Raw genomic sequence first — 21,639 nt, 5'->3', positions numbered from 1 at the left:
TGTTGAGCATGTGGAAAGTAGAATTTCGCGATTTTTGTTACAGATGAATTAGGGATTTTGACTATTTCAGTGCATTTGTCACTTGAGCACTACGATTTTGACCACGGAGCTTTCATGTACTCCGGCCAAATTATCTTCAAAAACATTAAGATATAGTCCATCTGTCCCATTAAAAATGCAACATTTTTCTTTTTTGGGTTGTCCCACTAAAAACGGAACGTTTCCTCTCTACTTTTCCGTCTCTCTTACTTTACTCTCTCTTCGTTAACTCACAAAACAACAGTGAGTATTTTTTTAAAATATAATATTATTGAATTTTTTGCAATTCAAGAATAAAAATTATTGAAATATTATATAAAGATGATTATTAACATTTCAAAAAACATACTTTTACTTCTACATATACCAATCTATCGATTCACTATAACTGAAAGACATGAGAGAAAGAAATACAAACATCCTTCATGAATAACTAATATAGAGAAAAAAAAAAGTAAACAATTATTGAATTTAAGAATAAAAACTATTAAATATTTTGTAAAAATTGAGTATTAACATTTCAAAAAATAAGAAAATATATTTAAAACGAATTAAATCAAAATAAAGAATATACAGAAGAAATATTAAAAATTATTGTAAATTAAGAATAGAAACTATAGTTAAATATTGTATATATAAGATTATAAAGATTTAAAAAACATAATTCTACTCCTACATCTATCAATCTATTAATCCACGGTAACGAAAAGACATGAGGGAAAGAAATATAAATAGAATAAGATATACAAATAAAAGATTGAAAAATACTAAATACTAACGTAAATAAATAAAATTAAATTCAAAATAAATACTCCCTCCGTTCCCTCATAGTTGAGGCGGAACTTTTCGGCACGGAGTTTAAGAAAAATGTTGAGTGTGTTAAATAAATAGATAAAAAAGTAAGAAAGAGAAAAAAGGTAGAGAGAATAAAGTAAAAAGTGAATAAAGTAGAGAGAATAAAGTAAGAGAGAGTAAAGTAAGAGATAGGAAAAAGTTGCTATATATAAAAATGACTCAACTATGAGGGAACTTCCCGAAATGAAAAAATGACTCAACTATGAAGGAACGAAGGGAGTAGTTTATTTTAAATTCGATCAACATAACATAGAATTCAAACATCTTCTCAAAGCGAAGAATATTACCATCATTTCTCTCCCTACAAAAGATAATAAGTACGTTAAAATAAAATATTAAAAAACAACTAAAATTTAACACTAAAATCATATAATTATAAATACATACCTCACACACACCATTCTATTATTGATCTCATTATCCGTGTCATAAATATACAATAGAGAAAACTTGGGAGTGCACCATGTTGTAGTAGCAAACTACCAATTAAGTGGTAATTTTGACCATGTAAACGAAAAACAAGAGGAGAACGACTAGTATTCAAAATATTAACAATTTTACCTCCCAAAGAAATAAAATAAAACATAGAATTATATGAACGAATATTTTTCAAGAAGTGAACACTTTTTGCATCGTTAGAGAACATCAAACGCAATAATACTTGAGGAGGAGTTATCATAAAAGGAAGCACAATATTCTGTTAGAGTTTGTATACTAGAAATCACCTTTCGAGTGATTGAATATTGTTAAAACTCTTATTTTATTTTCCAAATGAATAAACAGATTATTTTTGTCATAATGTTGTTATGTTTTACATTTAATAAATGTTTATTACATGTTTAAATGTATAAGTAACTTAACAAAGTCTAAGTCTTTGTTTTAGTAGACCGGTTGTGGGCGTCGTTCACTTTAAGGTAACACGGTCAGTTCTAAACAAAGAAAAAGAAGAATTTCACAACCTAGATAGACTTAGACTACCTATCGTGAAAGGTTGCAATGTCAGTCCGATTATTTCTAAGTCTTACTGAAATAAAATGACATTGATGTGGTATAGCACTGAATTGGATCTAACAACGAGACATGTCTTTGTGCTATCTACTGAAAGACGAGGTCTTGTAAATTATTGTTTCTTAATCAATGTACGTTAGCATTGAGCATACGGCATTGATTATGCACTACTTTGACTTACCAAATGGTGCGGGTTTTTCGCAACCCAATAAGCCTGGTATATTGGGTAGTGGTGATTAATATCTAGCGGGGCTAGGATTGCTATTATGTTGAATCGTGCGCGAGGTGAGTCTCGTTTGATAACATCCTCAAGAGGAGCTTGAAATAAGATTTTATTATTCGTAACCTAGCTAGTTGGAGTTTGATTACTCTATGAATAATAAATAAGAATTTCTTGCTGAATCCACTCTTGGAATTAATAAGATATTAATTAATTAATTAAGACAATAATTGATTAATGAATGTTTCTATCTTAAGCGCGGGAAATAAATATCAAGCAATGGAAACCCGGATTACTTATAATTTCGGATTTGGATGGGAAGTGCAATATTACTTCTGTAGTGGCTGCTCGTAATATTCCAATTATAAGCTTATATTAAATTGGGGTTTAATTTAATTAGTAAAAAACTAATTGGAGGAGCCCATATCCAAAACCTTCCATAGATTCATGTATGGGCCTAATATGTGACTTAATATAAATAAGAGAATAAAGGAGACAGAAAATACACTTGTTTTTCCATCAAAATTTTCGTCCCCCTCTCTACATAGAAGATGGACGATTTTCTCTCCTCCGTGAGATAGTTTTTCCGTCATCTTTATTCAAGTCCTAGTATACTGGTGAGATCAGTCCACCCGGATATCAGTTTACAAGCCGGGAACTAGACAAAAGATCCGTGGTTTAGTACTGAAGATCTTCATATGGAGAAGGCGCTAGCTATTTTCGATTCTTTGGAGAATCATCAAGGTAAAATAGTTAAACCGTAGAAAAGCATGTTTTAGGTTTTAATTAATTTAAAGCATGATTTATTTGAGTTATGAGCATGATACATGTGATAATTGCGCGAATAGAATTTGTCTAAATAATCTGCTAAATAGATCAGGATTATTATGTAATCGATTTATGTATGCTTCCGCTGCCAACCCCTTCATATTCCCATTCATACAGCAAAGGGAATATCTCGGACTCTTCGGTTTATTCGGTTTGCCAAGACGTTCCTCATACCAAAACAACGCACCACAATGCGAACATGAGAACATAGCATCACCAATATCCCAATAATCTGCAAATAAAAAATTAAAAATCATTAAATTTGTTGTCACGACCCAACTTTGCTAATTATAGCAAGGTTCGATATACCGTGACTCGGGTGGATATTAAGAATGTGGGTTGAGTACGAAAAGAAGGATTTAATGGTTGAACTTTCTGTCTGTAGAGTATAAACGGTGAATACATGAATAGAATGGTTCGATCACAATGACTCGAGTCGGGGACCATACAATATATTCTGGCTAGTTATCAGAGTCTTTAGAGACATAAAGGATTTCACTTGCTTCAATGCACAACGGAAGGAACTGACGTGGTTCCATGTATGAAGACACAAACCTCCGAGAGTATTGAATGGAAATATAAGTAGGTCTGGTTTAATTAGCACCCTTCACTCCATCACAGCTCAACCTGCACATTTAGAAATACATGCAGGGCTGAGTATAAAGGTACTCAGTGAACACGTTGCCAAAAAATACAATAATACATTTTAAAATATTGTCAGCCATTATTACAGTAACACTCAGAGGTTTTATTAAAAAGACCCGAGCTTACTAAAAATCATTTTACGACTGCACAGTCTAAGTTTTTTCTGTTCCTTGCCATATCTGAACATCTTGTGCAGTAGAAATGGTGTCCTCCTACGGTTACCTTAACATTCATGTGCCGAGAAAGTGGCCACTTTCCGCGGGCACCGGACCGGCCAACCTTACCGATGACACACAGTCCACGTGTACACTAGTCCGAGTAGGGTCTCCCCCCTTGCTGGGACCTGAATTCGATTTCTTACTTTATTCGGCATAGCACATTCGGTATAACCAAACTGATAGGCATCAATACATAAAATAACATCTTTTATGGCAAGACAACATCATTCGGATAAATAAATATTATCTCAAATATGCTTCATATTTTTATCCACATTTGTATGTGAAATAGAAAAGTTCACATCATACGCTTATGACTCCGTTTGACAATATTAACTCCATTTGGAGTTAATTCCATGTGATGGACCTTGTCCAATAAAAGAAAGTAGTCTATTTAGCATCGAGAAATAAATAAAAGTGGAAGACATGCTCCTAGGATATGCATCATATTTTCTTCTCTCTTTCATAACTCATTCACTTTAATTAAACCCAGAGATTTAATTATTGACATTAATTAATGTCTCGATTAATTTAGTAAATCTGAAGATCAAATCATGCAAACTCACTTATTTAAATTAATTCAAGAGAATTTAATCTAAAACAATTAATTTAATCCTAATATTACAATTAATTAATCTCAAATGAAGAATTAATTAATTTTAGTCCAAAAAACTCTAAAAATTTAATCCATCAAGCGCTAAAAATGTTACCCATAAAAATAAAGTTAGTTGCTCAAACCAATTTTATACTTGAAATAGTCCAATACAAAGGAGCTAAAAATATTAGTCCAATTTCTTAAATAAGTCAAAATAAATTCCCATCCTCATGAACTCTATATGTGAAATCCACTTCTCTCTACATGCTCAACATCTCTTTCTAACTCTCTCTCTCTGTTTCTCTCTTTTTTTCTTTTTTTTCGCCAAACAAGATATAGCCTTGGATTTTTTCACGATCAGGAGTCCAAACAATATCCGATCGTAACTTGTGTCGTTTTAAAAGTTTCTATTTTTTTGAAAATGTTCTTGATTCACTATATTATATTAAATGAATAAATATTCATCACCGCAGGATATTAATTATTTTTAAGGTTTTGAATTAGTTTTCGTACCTTTCTTTGCTTGAATATAGGATAGGATTGCTTCTTATGAAATCAAATTAATTCAATTTGAAGACATGATCGGGGCAGAAAAGTAATTTCCCAAAACCTGGGCGGGGGGATTGCAAATAAAAAAGTACAGAATCACCGTCTCCCTCTTTCTCTCCCGATTGCCTCTGTTTCTTTTTTCTAATCTTTTTAATTTTTATTTTTCTGTAATTTGACTTTTAATTTTAACCTGGCTTGCTTCTTACAATCCTAGACCTTCGTCGTCGTCACTTTTTCTTCTGCTGGAAGCTCCTCAAATTTCCAGAGACATCACAGCACAACTGACGTAATTTATACTTTTTGTAGCCTTTTTTCATTGTCTTCTTTGTTGGGAACTCTGGTTGCGAAACATTTCGTAATTTTCCTTTGAATTGGTTAGGAATTATTGTGCTTTGTCTGATGTGCTCAAATGATGATTTTGATGGATCTTTTGATAATTAGGAAATTAGGAATGTGAGTAACTTTATTTATTTATTTAGTTTTGGCTCAAGTAACTACTTTGTTGGTGGGTTTATGGTTTTGTCACGTTTTGGAAGGATTGAAGTGCTGGTAAATAAATCAGGTTTATTATGAATTATGGAAATTTGAATTTCTTTTCTATGTTCTTTGCTTTGTAAAACGGATCATTTAATTTGGGTTTTAGATAAGCTTAAAATCATGTGACCTTATGCAAGTCATGTGAATTTGAGTAGCTAAAATGCTTTGGTGAATTTTGAAAATCTACTCTTACCTAACTATTTCAAACAATAGTACCAAACTGGAGCTTGAGAGTGATTATGTGAATCTTTTTCATGTTTGCATCAGGACGTTAGCGAAAGAGTATTTCTATTCCGGTTTAGTACAGGGCAAGCTTGGCATGTCCAGTCATTTTCTTCTTAAATAAACCTAAGAAGTAATAAGAATGTTGCTAGTCATCCTTTTTTGTTTAGTTGATTAATGGATTACAAAACATGGACCATTTCCATTTGCTATCCGAAAGAAGAGCAACGCCACTTTGAATGGTTGCTGCATTCATCTAAGATCAAGCATCATAAAGCTCGTCTAAAATTCACCTGCATATACATGGTGTCATGAGTTAATGCTGTGAACACTGTTTCTTGATGCTTGCCTGAGAATTTCATAACATGATGGATATTTCATAGATGTACTGTGGGCTGGAGGAATCATGAAATTGAGCATAGATTCGTATTTTCTCTTTGTTAGCATGACCTTGGATGAAAGCATGTTATAGGTTTTTGGGCTCGGGGGTGGGCTTAGGAACATTGTGTTGGACAGTTGGACTGTTGGTGTCATAGATTAGACTCTAATAACATGGTAGGCATCTGTACTCCTTTAGGCAAAAAGAATCATCAAGTGGACTTGTATAATCTCCTACATACTGGATTATGTGATTGTGAAGTTAAAAAGATGTTAGGTTTACATGTTGAGGAAAGTTTGTATTTTTTCTGTTCTTCCACTCGAAACACGCATTTTATTGAAGCATCTGGTTTTGGTATGGTTAGTTTGCATGCTATTGTAGTCTCATGGAGTCGTTGGAATTATTTGCTGATTTTCTTTCTTAAAGCACTATGTCTATATCAGCCCGGCATAGGTTGCACGTGTGCTGTCTATATTTCATTCCTATCACTTTGCCTTTTCCCGTTGTGGTCATTAAGTCTGGTTAATTTTATATGCAAACCCTATCTATTCATTCTTGTAGCATTAGAACCGAAATAAATAGTCTTGAAACAATTCTCACTGATAAAGATTGTTTCATTGATTTGTTGCAAAGATTGCAACATATCTTTTTGATGGTGTATTATTGTGATTGCTGATTCATATCATCGGATTTTGAGGTGCTTAACTAAGTTATCTGCCAGGTAATGACAACAGAGGAAGATATCAGCATACCAGATCTGAAATCACAGTTGGCGAATGCACAGAGCCACTGGAAGCAGGAGAGGGGAAGAAGCCAGTCTCAAGTGGATGCGTTACAAGAGAAGCTTATGGAGGTAAAAGCTTGCATACACGGCTCTGAAGCAGATGCTAAGAAGGAGATGAAAGTTCTCTGGCATAGAGTCAAAACGTCTGCAACATTGTTGACATACTTGAAATCAAAAGCCAGAGTTATGGCTGTTCCTCATTTGGCTCATACCTCTTGCGGCATCAAACGATTGGAGGGTGTGGGCCTTGTTGATAAAAATGGTGTGCCGTTGTCTCAATGGTCAAGGAGCGTACGTACTTTTTTTTCCGACAGTGCAGATGAGGAAACATGGACAGCGCTTAGCAATCAGGACGGTGCTCTTGATGAGCACGATGGAATTTACATAAGTGAATTACTCAAAAGTGTACAAATGGTTACAGATGTAATGGAAACTCTCGTGAAGAGAGCTATCAAGGCGGAATCTGAAACGGTCACTGAGAAGGAAAAGGTGACAGTAGGACAGGAAGAAATAAAAAAGAAGGCAGTTCAAATTGAGAACATGTCGCTAAAATTAGAGGAGATGGAACAGTTCACAATGGGTACAAATACTATTTTGAACGAGATGAGACAGAGGGTAGAAGATTTGGTTGAAGAAACTTCTAGACAAAAGCAGAGAGCTGCCGACAATGAGCAGGAGCTTTGCCGTGTTAAGCAAGACTTTGAATCCCTGAAATCTTACGTCAGTACTCTAATTAGCGCAAGGGAAACATTTCTTTCATCAGCAAAGCAAATTCAGATGATTGAAAAACACTTTGAACGGTCAGTAAACTATTCTCTGATCTTTATTAGTACTAGTAATTTGTTTGGGATTTGACTAGTATCATGCTCTTTGTTGTTATACGTTTCTATTTAGTTGCTCATGGTGATTATATGTGGTTGTTATTACGGTTCTTGCATTTGTTCGGCTCCACTTTCTACATTTGACTTATATCTTTTCCTGTTTCATACTGCCATTTGAGTCATCCTTTTTAGCAGAAGCAAACGAACTATTTTGTTAACAGAATGGAGTATAAATATACAAACAGTTAAAGTTCAATCAGTTTGGCCGATTTCTTTTTCTCTTTCAGTCTTCATTTACTGTTGGAGCTAAACAAGGCTCTACATTTTTGGGGGATGTTTACTCATTTCTACCGTTGGAGGTATATTAAGCTATAAACTTACTTTCCCGTTTGGAAAATTTAGGCTTGTGGCCAAAACATCGCAATTGGAAAGTGAGAAGATGCAGAAGGAAGTCAAGGTCCAGAGACTCATGGAAGAGAATGTGAGACTTAGTGCTCTAGTGGACAAGAAAGAGGCCCAACTCGTAGCCATGAACGAGCAGTGCAAGGTTATGGCTCTGAACGCTTCCAATATATAATTTGACACCTTAACTCATTTGATAGTGCTGTCATTCTTGTGCAACCCCAGTTACGCGTCGTCTCTCCTGATATTGCTCGAGCTTGACATTCCCTTCATGTTGTATTTTCTTATTTGAGAAGTCTTTGGTCGATTGTATGTAACCCAGTGCAGGTTGTGATTATCCTGCTGTCTTGTTATTTCTTCTGATTATGTTTTCTTCACATTTCATGCTTACATAATCTTGATATTATTTTCGTCTCAGTTTTTGGTAGGCATACTCATTATAAACCAGATTAAATAAAAATAGTTCATCTTCAGTCCACAAAAAAATCAAATTCTGTTTTTATTTATAATACTACTATGATTCACACACTCGTAGCGTCTATTATGTGACATTTTTTTTTATAAACATATGGAATTAGGTTACTCCTTTGCATACTAAGATGAATTGGAACTTTTGAATATTTCACGGTCCTTAATATATTTATCATTCTATAAGCTAATTTTTATTAACATCCTTTGGAACTCTAGAGTTATTTCATAAATGGTTACAACACTATGACATTTGTATCACATTGTTTACTAAAATTTGATATGTTTCAAAATGTACCAGTATATAATATTAATTATTAAAACACTATTAATATAAATCGAAGAAACGAAACACATAAATCGATCGAAATACTTTGAATCTCTTTATCTAATAGAGCAGTCACACTTTAATAGCATACATTATATACATCTGTCAAACAGAGAGAAATATTAGCAAAAAATTCTTACATTTTCCAAACGTGAGTAACTTTTAAATTGCAACTGACCGAAATTAATTTAAATATAATAAATTCATTCATTATTTTCATAATTTATTTGGGAAGTCAATGATTTTGTAATTGTATTGGAAAATGGTATTGAGTGATATTAGTATAGATTCAGCTCTTCAATATGTAATTGTTTCAAAAATTGATCGCGTTCAATTCTTAGTGATTTTGTTACAACATATCCAGGGGTGAAAGGTAAACTGAAATGACAAAAAAAAAACCCAACTTTTTACCCTGGTAGAGATACATGATTAAAATAAAAGAAGATATAATATCTCCTCAAGTACTCTTTTCATTGGAGTATGAAATTTTATGAAGGAAAGATAAATATGAAGTTATTCCATTTACCTCTTTATTTACCCTTTTCCTTAGAGCATCTCCAACGAGAGAGGTAAAATTATATAACTACCCTATTTACTTTTTTTTTTTTTGAAAAATCATTTTCCAATGGGAGAACTATTTGAGAAGGTATTATACTTTTCTCATTTTGAAGAGATATTTTTATCTCTCCATCAAAGAAGAGGTAAATCTTATAATTACTATATTTGTCTTCTTTTCATGAAAAATTATTTTCCAATGGAAAAGGTATTTGAGAAGGTAATTACACTTTATGTTTTTAATGCATTTTGTATTATTATTTTTATTTTTAAAAAATTATTCACCGCTATATATCTTTTTCCTTTAAAACATGTTGCTTTTTTAAAGTGTATTTCACTTTTTTGAGAAAGTAAATAGATGTTATATCTTTTTTATTTTCTCTTTCTTGTTGGAAATGCTATCAGTGATTTCTCTATAGTTCTCTTCCGGCGAACATGAGCTTATGTTACCATGTTATTTCAACATTATTACTTCTATCCAATTCGGGTAATTAAATTTGTTTAATTTGATCCATATGCAACTCGCCAGATTAATTTATTATGAAAATAGAAAATTTTCCAGTAATTTGTTTCGGTAATTCAAAATATAGTTAAAGCTGTGATTATTTGTTCTCTCGAATTTTTATTTTTGAATCTAAATGTATGAACTTTCAGTTTTTCTGATTTTTTCCAAAACACATTTTTTCTATAAATTGAAGTTGACGTGTACGTCGAATGTGCTAACGTGGCAAAAAACGACGAGTATTGAGGTTGAAAAATACACAAACTTTCGTTTTTTTCTAAAATTTCCCCCGAACTTTGAAAATTTCTAGAATTTTCCCTAAACTTTGAAAATTATGATTTTTCCCCAACAATAAGTTTTTTCTAAATTATTTAATGCCCAACACTTTGTAAATTTAGATGTGAATATGAATTTATTCTAAATTATTTAATGCCCAACACTTTGTAAATTTAGATGTGAATATGAATTTATGGAGTAATATATATCAAAATTTATGGAGAGTGAATTTTTAAAATAATACTCCATTTAAATAACATTTTTAAAATCCCATAATTTAAATAAAAAAAAGTATATAATTAAAATAAAATATGAAGAGATGTAAATTTTCACATAATCATTTAAATCATGAAAAATAAAGCTTTAGTCTATAAAAATGAAAACAATCATCATTCCAATCAAATGCAATTTGAAATACAAATTTCAAGGCATTAGACAATTAAATATAATTACATTAATTTATCGTCTAAAACAACTAAAGTTACAATTTATAAAAAGGATAAAATTATTAGTAAGTAGTATTATTTTGATTGAAATTATTTATCGGGGAAAAAAAAATAGAATTCTCATTATTCATACTGTTAAATTATAAAAAGGAAAATTTTAGTGGAAAAATAAGAAAATATCAAACGTTGGTGTATTTTATAGTGTACTCCACTTTAATTTTGCTAAAATTTTTTGATGGGGAAAAATAAAAAAAATTAAAGTTGATGTTACGTTCAAAAATAAAAGTTTGAGGAAAAAAGTTCATATTTTTACATACAAATAACTCATAAAACTATAAACTTCGAATTATACGGCATTGGTAAGTTCCTCATTGTTTAGATTTTATTAATAAATTAGTACTATATCCTTTTAGATGGAGTAATATTTTGGCCGAAAATCCTGGAATCCTCTGGTTTCTTGGAATTCTTTCCTTAATTCTTATAGATACATCTTTCCTTAATTCTCTACCTATATTTTATTAATAAATTATTAAATTTGACTTGATATATCTTTCTCAAATATCCTAGAATTCAATGGTTTCCCAATTTGATTAGAGGGTGGATTAGTATAAAATTAATTCGAACATATATAACCGTCTCCCTCAATACTCGACCTCTGTTCCCAACTCTGCAGCGACTCCTCCGCCATGAATGGCCACGCGAAAGCTCAAAACACAGACGCCTTCCTCCTTAATTACGACGACAACGAAGTCCGGATCGCCTCCGAATTCTTGTCCAATTGGCTGCCTTTCTTAGCCCGCGGCCTCTGCAAATCCTGCACGCACACCATCTCCCACCGAATCCGATCTCTCCGTTCAGGTCTATACTCAGTTCCCTCCTCCTCCTCCTCATCATCATCATCTCTGCATATATTTCACATCGATTATGTCTCACTGCTTCTTTAATTATGTTAATTGGTATTTCCCTTTCATGATACTTCTCCAATTTTCGCTAAATATACTGTCTTTACGCCGGCAAATTGAAATTAGTGATTCTATCTTATCAAAATTTATTGACTCCCGTTCTGAATTTTGAAAAATTCGATAGCTTTAATCGAGTTTGTGCTCTTTGATTTTTATGTTTAGGTGTTTATTAATACCAATACCATAATTAAGTTGTGAAACTTGTTAATGTAGAACGGGATGCTACTGTATCTACACCAAGTATTGATGCAAATCACTGTAAGGAAGATTTGGGTGACTGCACTGCCGGGAGTGCGAACGGCAATGCAGATAACTATGATGATGATGATGATGATGATGATGATAATACACATTCATTGGGTAGTTGGAAGGATGAGGCTGATCGATTTACAGAACCATTAAACTCGCCAGCACGACAGACAAGACCTATGTTGAAAAAGTCCTGGGCGGATATGGCTATGGAGGATGAGGTTATGGCAGGAGAAGACAATTATGAGAGCAATGGGCTTGCTGATGCGAATGATTCTTTTCCGGAGGTAACTTCTGTGGCTGAAGCTAAGCCAAAGGTGGCATTGTCGAGGGATCAGAGAGAATGCATTAGGTTCTATCGCGTCGAAAGGAAAAAGGACTTTCTATGTTTGGAAAGGATCAACGGGAAGCTTGTCAACATACTGGAGGGGCTGGAGCTACACAAAGCTATCTTCAGTGCAGCAGAACAGAAGAGGATTGTCAGTTATGTTGAACAGCTAGACGAGATGGGAAAAAAGGGCCAGTTGAAAGGTATGATTTTGTAACTTCATTGAGTTTATATTGCATGTTTAGTTCACCTTTATTAACCTTTCCCATCAGAATACCTATTTATGCATTTTGTGAGCACTTCCTTGAGAATGGTGTAACTCATTCTTTTTTATTTTTCTGTTATCTATTATAGTCGATTTATTTACTTAAACTATTTTTCCCCCTTGGAAGATAGCAAAGAAGCCTATTTTCCTGTTAGGTATAAAGCGAAATGCCTTTCTAAGGAAAAATGTTTTTTGTACTCGTGGTTTCCATTTTTGTTTTCACATGTGTTCTTATACATTGCATATATTAGTGATGGTTTAGCTACCTGTGTATACTGTAATGAAACTGTTGTTTCATACGCTGCTATGGATATGCATACATGCATGTTTATTACTTCATCATAGAAGATACCATGTTAATATAGTGAGTAATTAGATGTATACCTTTGTGCAAATATATGAAATAAATGCTAACTTGAATAAGTAATAGTATTGTCCTATATTATAAGGGAAATATATATCTACCATTCTGTAACTTACATTATAAGATTTGTTTTACCATTTTTGTCTACATGCACTTGAATAATTTGCTAAAGGATAGTTTCCCTATCTGGTTCCAAGATTCAAGTTTTATTATTTCCAACTCTTTTTGGATTTCTTGAATCAGTGAATCTACTGATGGTTAGACTTTCCTTTGTTTTTAATCCTTTTTGTTGCTAGAAGACTTGTTACTTTTGTAATGTATTATGTGCTTCATGGGATGGTTGAAGGATGCATTGCGGGGACTAAAAATGATAAATTGACAAAATCTGTTGTGGCATTTCATGACCTAGTTTCATAGTCACGCAAATATTGACCTTTTACTGTAGTATCTATATTTTTCGCAGCGCCTGACATCTAGAGTTGACTTGATGAAATAGTCCTGAAAATTTTTATTTCAATGTGATGTTTCCTACCTATTTCGGAAAAATTAGAATTCTCTTCTTTTTGTGCTTTCCAGCATTTTCTTATTTAATCATTTTTCGTGTTTCCTTATACTGGTGGCTTGTTGGATCCACATTATTGATGACAGCTTATTTGATCAGCAATCATTATTTTATGTTTATGACATCTTGGTTGCTTTGGGAAGCTCCATTCCATGGTTCAAACTTTAAACTGTCATAGTATCTTCATTTTGCTGCTGTTAAGAGTAGTTTTTATTTACTTAATGCACTCTGCTAATTAAGATTCTTTATATGTAACTTGATTGTAGCACGCACATATACTGCTCCTCAGAAGTGGATGAGGGGGAAGGGGCGCATTACTCTTCAATTTGGTTGCTGTTACAACTATGCCACAGTAAGTGCCCAGGAATGCTGCTTGTGATATGAATATAATGTTTAAGTTGTTTCAAAACTTCAATCTAACAAATTCCATTGGGTGACAGGACAAAAAGGGCAATCCACCAGGCATTCTCAAGGCCGAAATTGTCGATCCGTTGCCCCATTTGTTCAAGGTCATGATCAAAAGGCTTGTGCGGTGGCATGTTTTGCCTCCTTCTTGCGTGCCTGATAGCTGTATTGTGAATATCTACGAAGAAGGGGACTGTATACCGCCTCATATTGATAATCATGAGTTTGTTAGGCCATTCTGTACAGTCTCATTTCTTAGCGAGTGTGATATACTTTTCGGTTCGAACTTAAAAATAGTGGGCCCTGGTGAGTTTGAAGGTTCTCATGCGATTCCCCTGCCACTTGGGTAAGTATATGATGGACCTAACACATTTATTTTAATCTGGATCTTTCATTTCATCTTAAACTTTCTTTCTCTGATTTTGGACCAGATCTGTTCTTGTATTAAAAGGAAACGGAGCTGATGTGGCTAAGCATTGTGTCCCAGCTGTCCCTTCCAAAAGGTATTGTTGGATAGGAGATTGATTATTTCTTCTCTCCATCGCCATCGAGCAAAATTAAGATGCCTGCCTCATTTCACTTTCAGGATATCGATTACCTTTAGGAGAATGGATGACACTAAAAGGCCAATTGGGTATACTCCGGAACCAGATTTGCAAGGGCTTCAACCATTGATGGATGAAGAGGAAAGATCTAGCAAGGATAATGCTTCAAGAGACAGACATATTTCGAGAAGGCCAGCAGACGGAGGAGAACCTATGGTAGTAGATAGGGGAAGAGGATTGGCTTCAGAAAATCCAAAGTCCCGTCATTCAGGCCGAACAAGACAAGGTCCTCCATATAGGAGAAGGCTCCAGTCTAATCAGGAACATTGACGAGTTAACGATATATTACAGTTAGTTACTGGATTTCAAGAGTCTTAAATATATTTCTCAACCTATCTGTTGAGCAAAGCTTTGCACCATTCATCAGGTACCGTCTAAACTATCACTAAAAGCATCTCAGTTTAAGGTTATGTATAGCAAACTGTTGTCGATATTCATCCTCGAATGGTATTAATGTCGCAGGCTCAGATGAATAGTTGAATTCGAACTTACAGAGCTGGCTGGGATGTAAGAAAACCGGTACAGCTATTCAAGAGGAAAATTCATTGAAGATTATTTTTCAATTTTTTATACATTTGCATGTATTTGAGAATGATCAACCTGTATATTTCATTTTTTGAGTTGGAATTTTTCAAGGCTGTGTTAGCTTTCAGTATAAATGAGTATTAGTGATTTTTCAGTATAAATGAGTATTAGCTTTCAGTATTAGTGTTTGTTGGCTATGGATGTTATGCATCAATGTATGATACTGCACTAAACATGCTAATTATTGTTCCTCTATTCATGAAAAAAGTAATCTCATTTTTTTTTATATTTTGACCCGTCTATCAAAATTGTCTTATTTCTATTTGTTGAATTTTCTTATCATTTTTTTTCTCTCTTCTACTTTATTATCTTATCTGTATCTTGTTTTATGAACTCTGCATTCAAATTCTCCAATATATATTAAATTACTAATTTATCGACCAAATTTGCTAATGTTCTTATAAAAAAAAAATTAAACCATCAAATTAATGCTATCTGTTTTTTTCTTCTTTTTGGAGACAATGTCTGTGTTTTTGTGAGTACATGGTCTTGTGCAAACTGTCATATGTGGAAAATAAAACATTGAAGTAATTGATAGGAGCGAATTAAGTTCTCTCATCTCTAAAAGAAAATCATTCAAAAAAGAAAAAAGTTAGAATGGAAATTTTCAAGCACAAGAACCACTGTATCATTTCTTATCCACATTTGTGATGTAAGAGGGACCCTTTTCATCACAATTACACGCAATACAGGATGAGAAGAGATTAGATGATCAAGAAAGTGGCAAAAACATTAACTAGATATGAAAAGAAACGGCTGTGATTTCCCAATATACTACTCCCTCCGTCCCTAAAAAATAAATAATATTTAAAACGGCACGAGTTTTAATGCGCAATTGATAAAGTAAGAAAATGATAGATAAAAAAAATAATTGAAGTATTATCAGTGGAGAATAAGATTCACCCTGTTAGAGAGAAAAAAAAGTTTCATTAAATAGAATTGATCTATTTTTAAGAGACAATCTAAAATGACAAATGTGGTCTATTTTTAAGGAACGAATGCAATATTATTTAAATCCCGACTTGGCAAATTGGTGATCTGACTCCTTGATAAATGACGGGATATCCTCTCTATTATAAGCTCTTTTAAAGGATGAGTAATCTATTTCTATCATGGTATCAGAGCAAGCCCAAATCATTGATGAGTTTCTTTATTGCCAATGTGGAAGTCCAATTATCATTCCAGAACACTAATCCTCATCTCATATTGACAAATAAGTGCTTCTGACTTGTCTACAAAGAAGTGACCCATTTGTTTATCTCAAATAAAATTCATCAATTTATCATTGAAATGTAGCTGGTTTATCTATTTTGATAACGTGGTTAGTAAGTTTTGGACATGGAGACGTTTATAATTTAGTTATCACATTAAAGCCAAATTAATGGGAAGAGAATTGTTATTCTTAGTATTATTAGTAGTAGGTTTCAACTTTTGAGATAGGTAGGACCAGTAATATATACAGTACAAAGTTAATGCTATTAGTGTGACTACTTGTTATATTTGTTCATATTCATGCAGTCGAGTAATGTTAGAGTTTGCTCTTTATGGTGTGGTGTGTCGCATTCGTGGAATTAATTTCATGAAAAGCAATAGCAACCAAGAATTTGTGTGAGAGAGAGATGAGAGAGATCTTTGGAGATATGGGAATAGAAGAAATGATTACACATAGGGAAAGAGTTATTGGAAAATAGAATGTAGGTAGGGAGGCATAATCTCATGAGGTAGGCTATTCAGGATTTCTATAGGACTGCCAAATCAAGCAGCTACTTGATGGCTTATTACACTCACAAATCACCATCACCACATCCATTTTTTACATTTTAGAGATTGATGAAATATTGATTTTGTAAATGCATCGTACTTCCCTCGTCGTTCACGAATAAAAGTCTCATTTCTTTTTAATGCATGTCGTAAGAAATATTAGAAAAAGTAAATAAGAAACTGTTAGTAGAATATGAGTCTTGGTTATATATATTAGTTTTAAATAAAATGTGAATAAATGAATTAATGAATTGTGGATACAACCTTTATAGTAAAAATAAATCGAGACTTCTATTTACAGATAAACTGAAATAGAAAAACGAGACTTTTATTCACACAGACAAGACACGGGAAGTAAATGACAGGGGTTGGGGATTTATGAGTGTCTAAATCAAAGAAAATAGGGAAGCAACCTCAAAAGTTGAACCACCCCTTCAATGAAGGAGAGAGAAAGCAGGATGAATTCAAGGAGGGACTAAGGAATAATTTTTAACCCACTTTGGCAATCTGCTTCATCAATGAATGCCATCAATAAGTTTGTACCGATTTGTTGCAAGTATAAATTACACTCTACTTCTAATTAAAATTCTCTTCTTTTTTCCTCCCATCTCCCTTTCACACTGAAAAGACAATTAAGTAAAAAGAAATCCTCCTACCATCTTCACAATATTTACAAAAAAACCCTATTTATCTATCCACATGTTCAATCATGATTATTAGATTACTCAAGAATCCCCTTGGGAGTTGTGCCATAATAGTTTGGAATGTTTTTTAGTTAAACTCGAAACATAAAGTTGCGTTTATATTGTAAGATTCCGAGAGTTGAATAGAATCTCTATGACTCTATCAATAAAATCACTTATACTGCACAATCATTCTATTATCCATATGTATTTGATTTAATTTTAATTTTAATTTTAATTTTAATTTTAATTTTAATTTTAATTACCATATAAGTGTAACTGCTGTTCTCAAAATTTACACTAATGAGCAGGTGACAGTGTGTGCATATTTAGAGAGTAAATAATAGAGGAATATAGGTATTGTAGTGGTGTGACATTTATTACTGGGGGCGCGTGCTTCGTTTTTACATAAAATCATAACAACAATATATGTCATCAATTTCCTTGCCATCCATCCTCCAAGTTTTCATTTATTCCATTAGCACCCCTATTATTACAAGTAATACACTCTCCCATTAAATATGAAATATTTGGGAATCGAATATAGTTTTGTTTTGTGAGTTAATGGAGAGAGAGTAAACTAAGAGAGATGAAAAGTAGAGATAGAGTTGTTTCTAATTTAGAAAAGGTTTTATTTTTAATGGGACAATCCAAAAAAAAAAAAAACGTTCCATTTTTAATGGGACGGAGGGAGTATATTTTACACATAAGCTCCTATACCAATATCATTGTATAATACTATAAAGTAGCTATCGTCCTTTAAATTATAACTTTGTAATAACTTATGCTTAGTTTCATAGTAATATTTTAAATTAAAAAATAAAAAATTTCAATGTTCCATAATTGTCCCACGTGTTGAAAAAATTGCAGGTACGGAGGTGCACCGAAAATTTCGATATGAACAAAATGTCTCGTAAATTAAAAGACATCGTTTGATAATATTCAATACGATGTCGTTTCATTCAAATAAGGAATCTTCTTTTGTTTCTCCTTCTTTCAATTTTGTCGTTCTATAACTGATCATTCCGCGTCCCCTCCAAGGAAGCATTCTAGCCCGCAACACAAGTGGCTCTAGGGTTCCACCCTAATCACACTCTAGGGCTGCATCTAAGGTGGCGTCACAAGCAAAGAGTAGGGCTAATTCTTCATTTTTTTTAGGAAAAAATTGAATTGGTCACAAATTCTTTGTTTTCTTGTGGAATAAACGATCTCTTGAGGTTAATTTTGGGGTGTAGATTTTGTTGGTAGTTGAGAGTGTGGGTGGAATTTTGGTCAATCCATTGCTTGGTAGGGATCAATGCGATGTCGTCAAAAGTTGGAGACGAAACCATGGCCATAGGTTGAGGTTTACTTTTTTCATTTTGTTTTCAATTTCTTATACTAAAATGACATTGTTTTGTACATTCATGATACTTAGTTAGTCATATCATCTATAGAGTAATAAGTGTCATCTCATTAAGACATTATATTTTATATATATGTGAGCTCACATTCAAAATTCTTTATGGGACAGTTGCAAACACTGAAAATTTTTCATTTTAATTATTATTTTCAGAAGTTATGGCATTGAATAAAAAAGAATGCAAAATTATGATTTAACTAGCAACTATATAAATAGGTGAAATTATCATTTTAATGAATAAATCACTTTTTATTGGTTATAATAAACCACTTCTTTATTAATTGAATCATCACATTCTTTTAAATACAAAAACAAATAATTTATCCATCTATCATATAGAACTGAATGTTTAAAACATATGAACCATTTATAATAAAGTGTATACTAATATTAATGTAGTGACATAAGTTCAGTGCAAATCACTTATAAGTCTAATTAATGCAAGCGTTCATGTTAACACAAAATAATGTTTAAATCTGAATCCAAGGCTGCAGCCTTGCCTAAAAAATTACTTCTTAGTTTTTTTCGATATATAAAAAATGCTCTAACCATTTCGGTATAGAAACACACTAAACTCCAAGCCAAAACAAGGTGAAACAAAAAATATAGCCAAAGCAACTAAGACACCTGCTAAAATAGAAATCATATCCACACGTAAACAAGAAAAAAACAAAAGCCAAACAAACACAACAAGCATGAAAAGGCCAACTCAGCAAGACCTTCAACAACGCAGATCATCAAGAATCCGAAGAGGTAACGAGAAATAGAAACAAAAAGATCAGCAAAAATACCCCATTAATGGTCTTCGGCTCTAGGCTATGTTTTGCGACTCCCTTTCGACCGTCTTCTCATTTAAGCCAAATTCTCACTTATTTGTTCTAGTAAATAAGAAAATTTTGGACACGACCTTTTAGTCCACGACTTTAATCTTTACAGAATTAGCTCATTCTCCGTATTCTATCTAGGTTTCACGTTTTAAAAAAAATATAGTTAAAATAGTATAAATGAATAATGAGACTTAGCGTGATTAACAGTATAATGTGTTATGGAAAACTTTCAATAAACTAATTTAGGTAGACGGATAATAACAAAAAAAAAAGTAAAAGAGAAACTATTTTAAGGGAATGGGGAATACTTACCATCAGCTTCTTATTCTTATATTATATGGAGTATGTCTTTTCTGTTTTATCGTTGACGAAACTATTATAATCGACCATCACAAGGTTTCAACTAATACACTTGTTATGCTACTTTCCTTGGTGTTCTGTAGTTTCATTCCCATCTAGTGCTAATATTTTTCCTTACAAATTTCTTTCGTACAAATATATACTCTAATTTTGATTTCATTATAATTCTAATAAAATTGTTAGAGGGGATTAATCAATGGCTAACTAATTAGCAATTTCAAATTAATCTTAGCCATTAGATTAGAAGATCTAGTGGTTGAAATAACGTCACATAGATTATATTTTGAATTAAAAAAATTAATAAATAAAATTAAAGGGTATTAATGACAATTCTCACTCATTAAAATCATCTTAAAACTTTAAATTTACGTAACTCTCTCGATTTAAATAATTTTTTCGCAAAAAATATATCAAATTAAAGATAATTTTATAAGGATTCCAACGAGATCTCAATTGCATATGTTCCGACGACGTTCAGATAATGAAATTTGATATTTTTTATTTTAGTTTTCGTAAATGTTGATAACCAGATTTTTATCAACAAATACATCAACAAATTTCAATATAATGCATATAAAATCTCAATAAAACCATGTAAAAATTTTAATAAATATGTGTTGATATTTTCTTGTATTAGTGTTGATATTCTTATGTCATATTGTTGATATTTGTAATACACTATGTTGATATAAAAAAACATTCACGAAAATTATCATATGATAACATAATGACGATATTACCCTTTTGTTGATATTTTGTCTACTATTTATTGAAATTCGTAAGGTTCAATCTCATCCACTCATTTTAAAAATCTAAAGATATAGGTTTGGTCTTAATTTTGGATTATGATGCTATAAGCAATGAAAGATGACCCGATTATTAGATATATGGTATATAAAAATAATTTAAATTGCAAGAATATAAAATTTTAAATTTTTTGCTATATTTTAAAATTATCAATCATTAAAAATAGCACGTGACATTAAATATTCAAAATAAGCGGCAATAATACATCACATCAACAACATGATAACAATGTATCTCTATCACTGTAGATTATTCCATAACTATCAAAAATTAATTCTCTAATTAACACCAACTGCATAAAATAAATCTTAAAAAGTTACCACGTGGCAGTATAATATAAGGGCTATAATTTGGTCTTAGTTTGGATATTAGATATAATTATTTTTTTTCCAAACTCAATGTGCGCGCACACATGTTTTACAACATTATAAGGATTAGATATTTAGATCCACAAGGTTTCACAACTAACAAACCGATTAAAATAAAAATAAAAATAAAAATAAAATAATGGATTACTAAAATTCAAGAAATACAATGAATGATAAAAGTATACTCAATTGCTAACTTCCTTAAGTTGCTAACTCTGTTGATCCATCAACACAATATAATACTGTGTTGACATTTTAATATCATCGTGTTAACATTTTTAATACACTGCGTTGGTGAATTAGCAGAATTAACAATATAACACACCCCATGATTGATATAGATCTATATCGAACCACACAAACACTTGCCACACACAATGCACACTTTTAGCCAAAATCCCAAGAGAAGACCAACATCAACTGCAAACC

At 32.3% G+C, this 21,639-nt stretch overlaps 2 protein-coding genes across 2 annotated transcripts; both read left to right on the top strand.

The window, feature by feature from the left end:
* Positions 1–5,065: 5,065 nt before the first annotated feature.
* LOC125209386 (rab11 family-interacting protein 3-like) lies at positions 5,066–8,519 on the top strand. Its single transcript, XM_048108981.1, has 3 exons — positions 5,066–5,243; positions 6,817–7,679; positions 8,103–8,519. Exons 2-3 carry the CDS (start codon positions 6,820–6,822, stop codon positions 8,275–8,277), a joined length of 1,035 nt encoding a protein of 344 aa, XP_047964938.1. The 5' UTR covers positions 5,066–5,243; positions 6,817–6,819; the 3' UTR covers positions 8,278–8,519.
* A 2,761-nt stretch (positions 8,520–11,280) lies between these two features.
* Positions 11,281–15,228, top strand: LOC125210657 (RNA demethylase ALKBH9B-like). Its single transcript, XM_048110211.1, has 7 exons — positions 11,281–11,535; positions 11,853–12,419; positions 13,674–13,759; positions 13,848–14,158; positions 14,244–14,315; positions 14,399–14,784; positions 14,880–15,228. Exons 1-6 carry the CDS (start codon positions 11,364–11,366, stop codon positions 14,685–14,687), a joined length of 1,497 nt encoding a protein of 498 aa, XP_047966168.1. The 5' UTR covers positions 11,281–11,363; the 3' UTR covers positions 14,688–14,784; positions 14,880–15,228.
* Positions 15,229–21,639: the final 6,411 nt, after the last annotated feature.

The sequence above is a fragment of the Salvia hispanica genome, chromosome 3 (assembly GCF_023119035.1).
Source record: "Salvia hispanica cultivar TCC Black 2014 chromosome 3, UniMelb_Shisp_WGS_1.0, whole genome shotgun sequence".
NCBI lineage: Eukaryota > Viridiplantae > Streptophyta > Magnoliopsida > Lamiales > Lamiaceae > Salvia > Salvia hispanica.
This window is presented reverse-complemented; position numbering and strand designations above follow the sequence as displayed.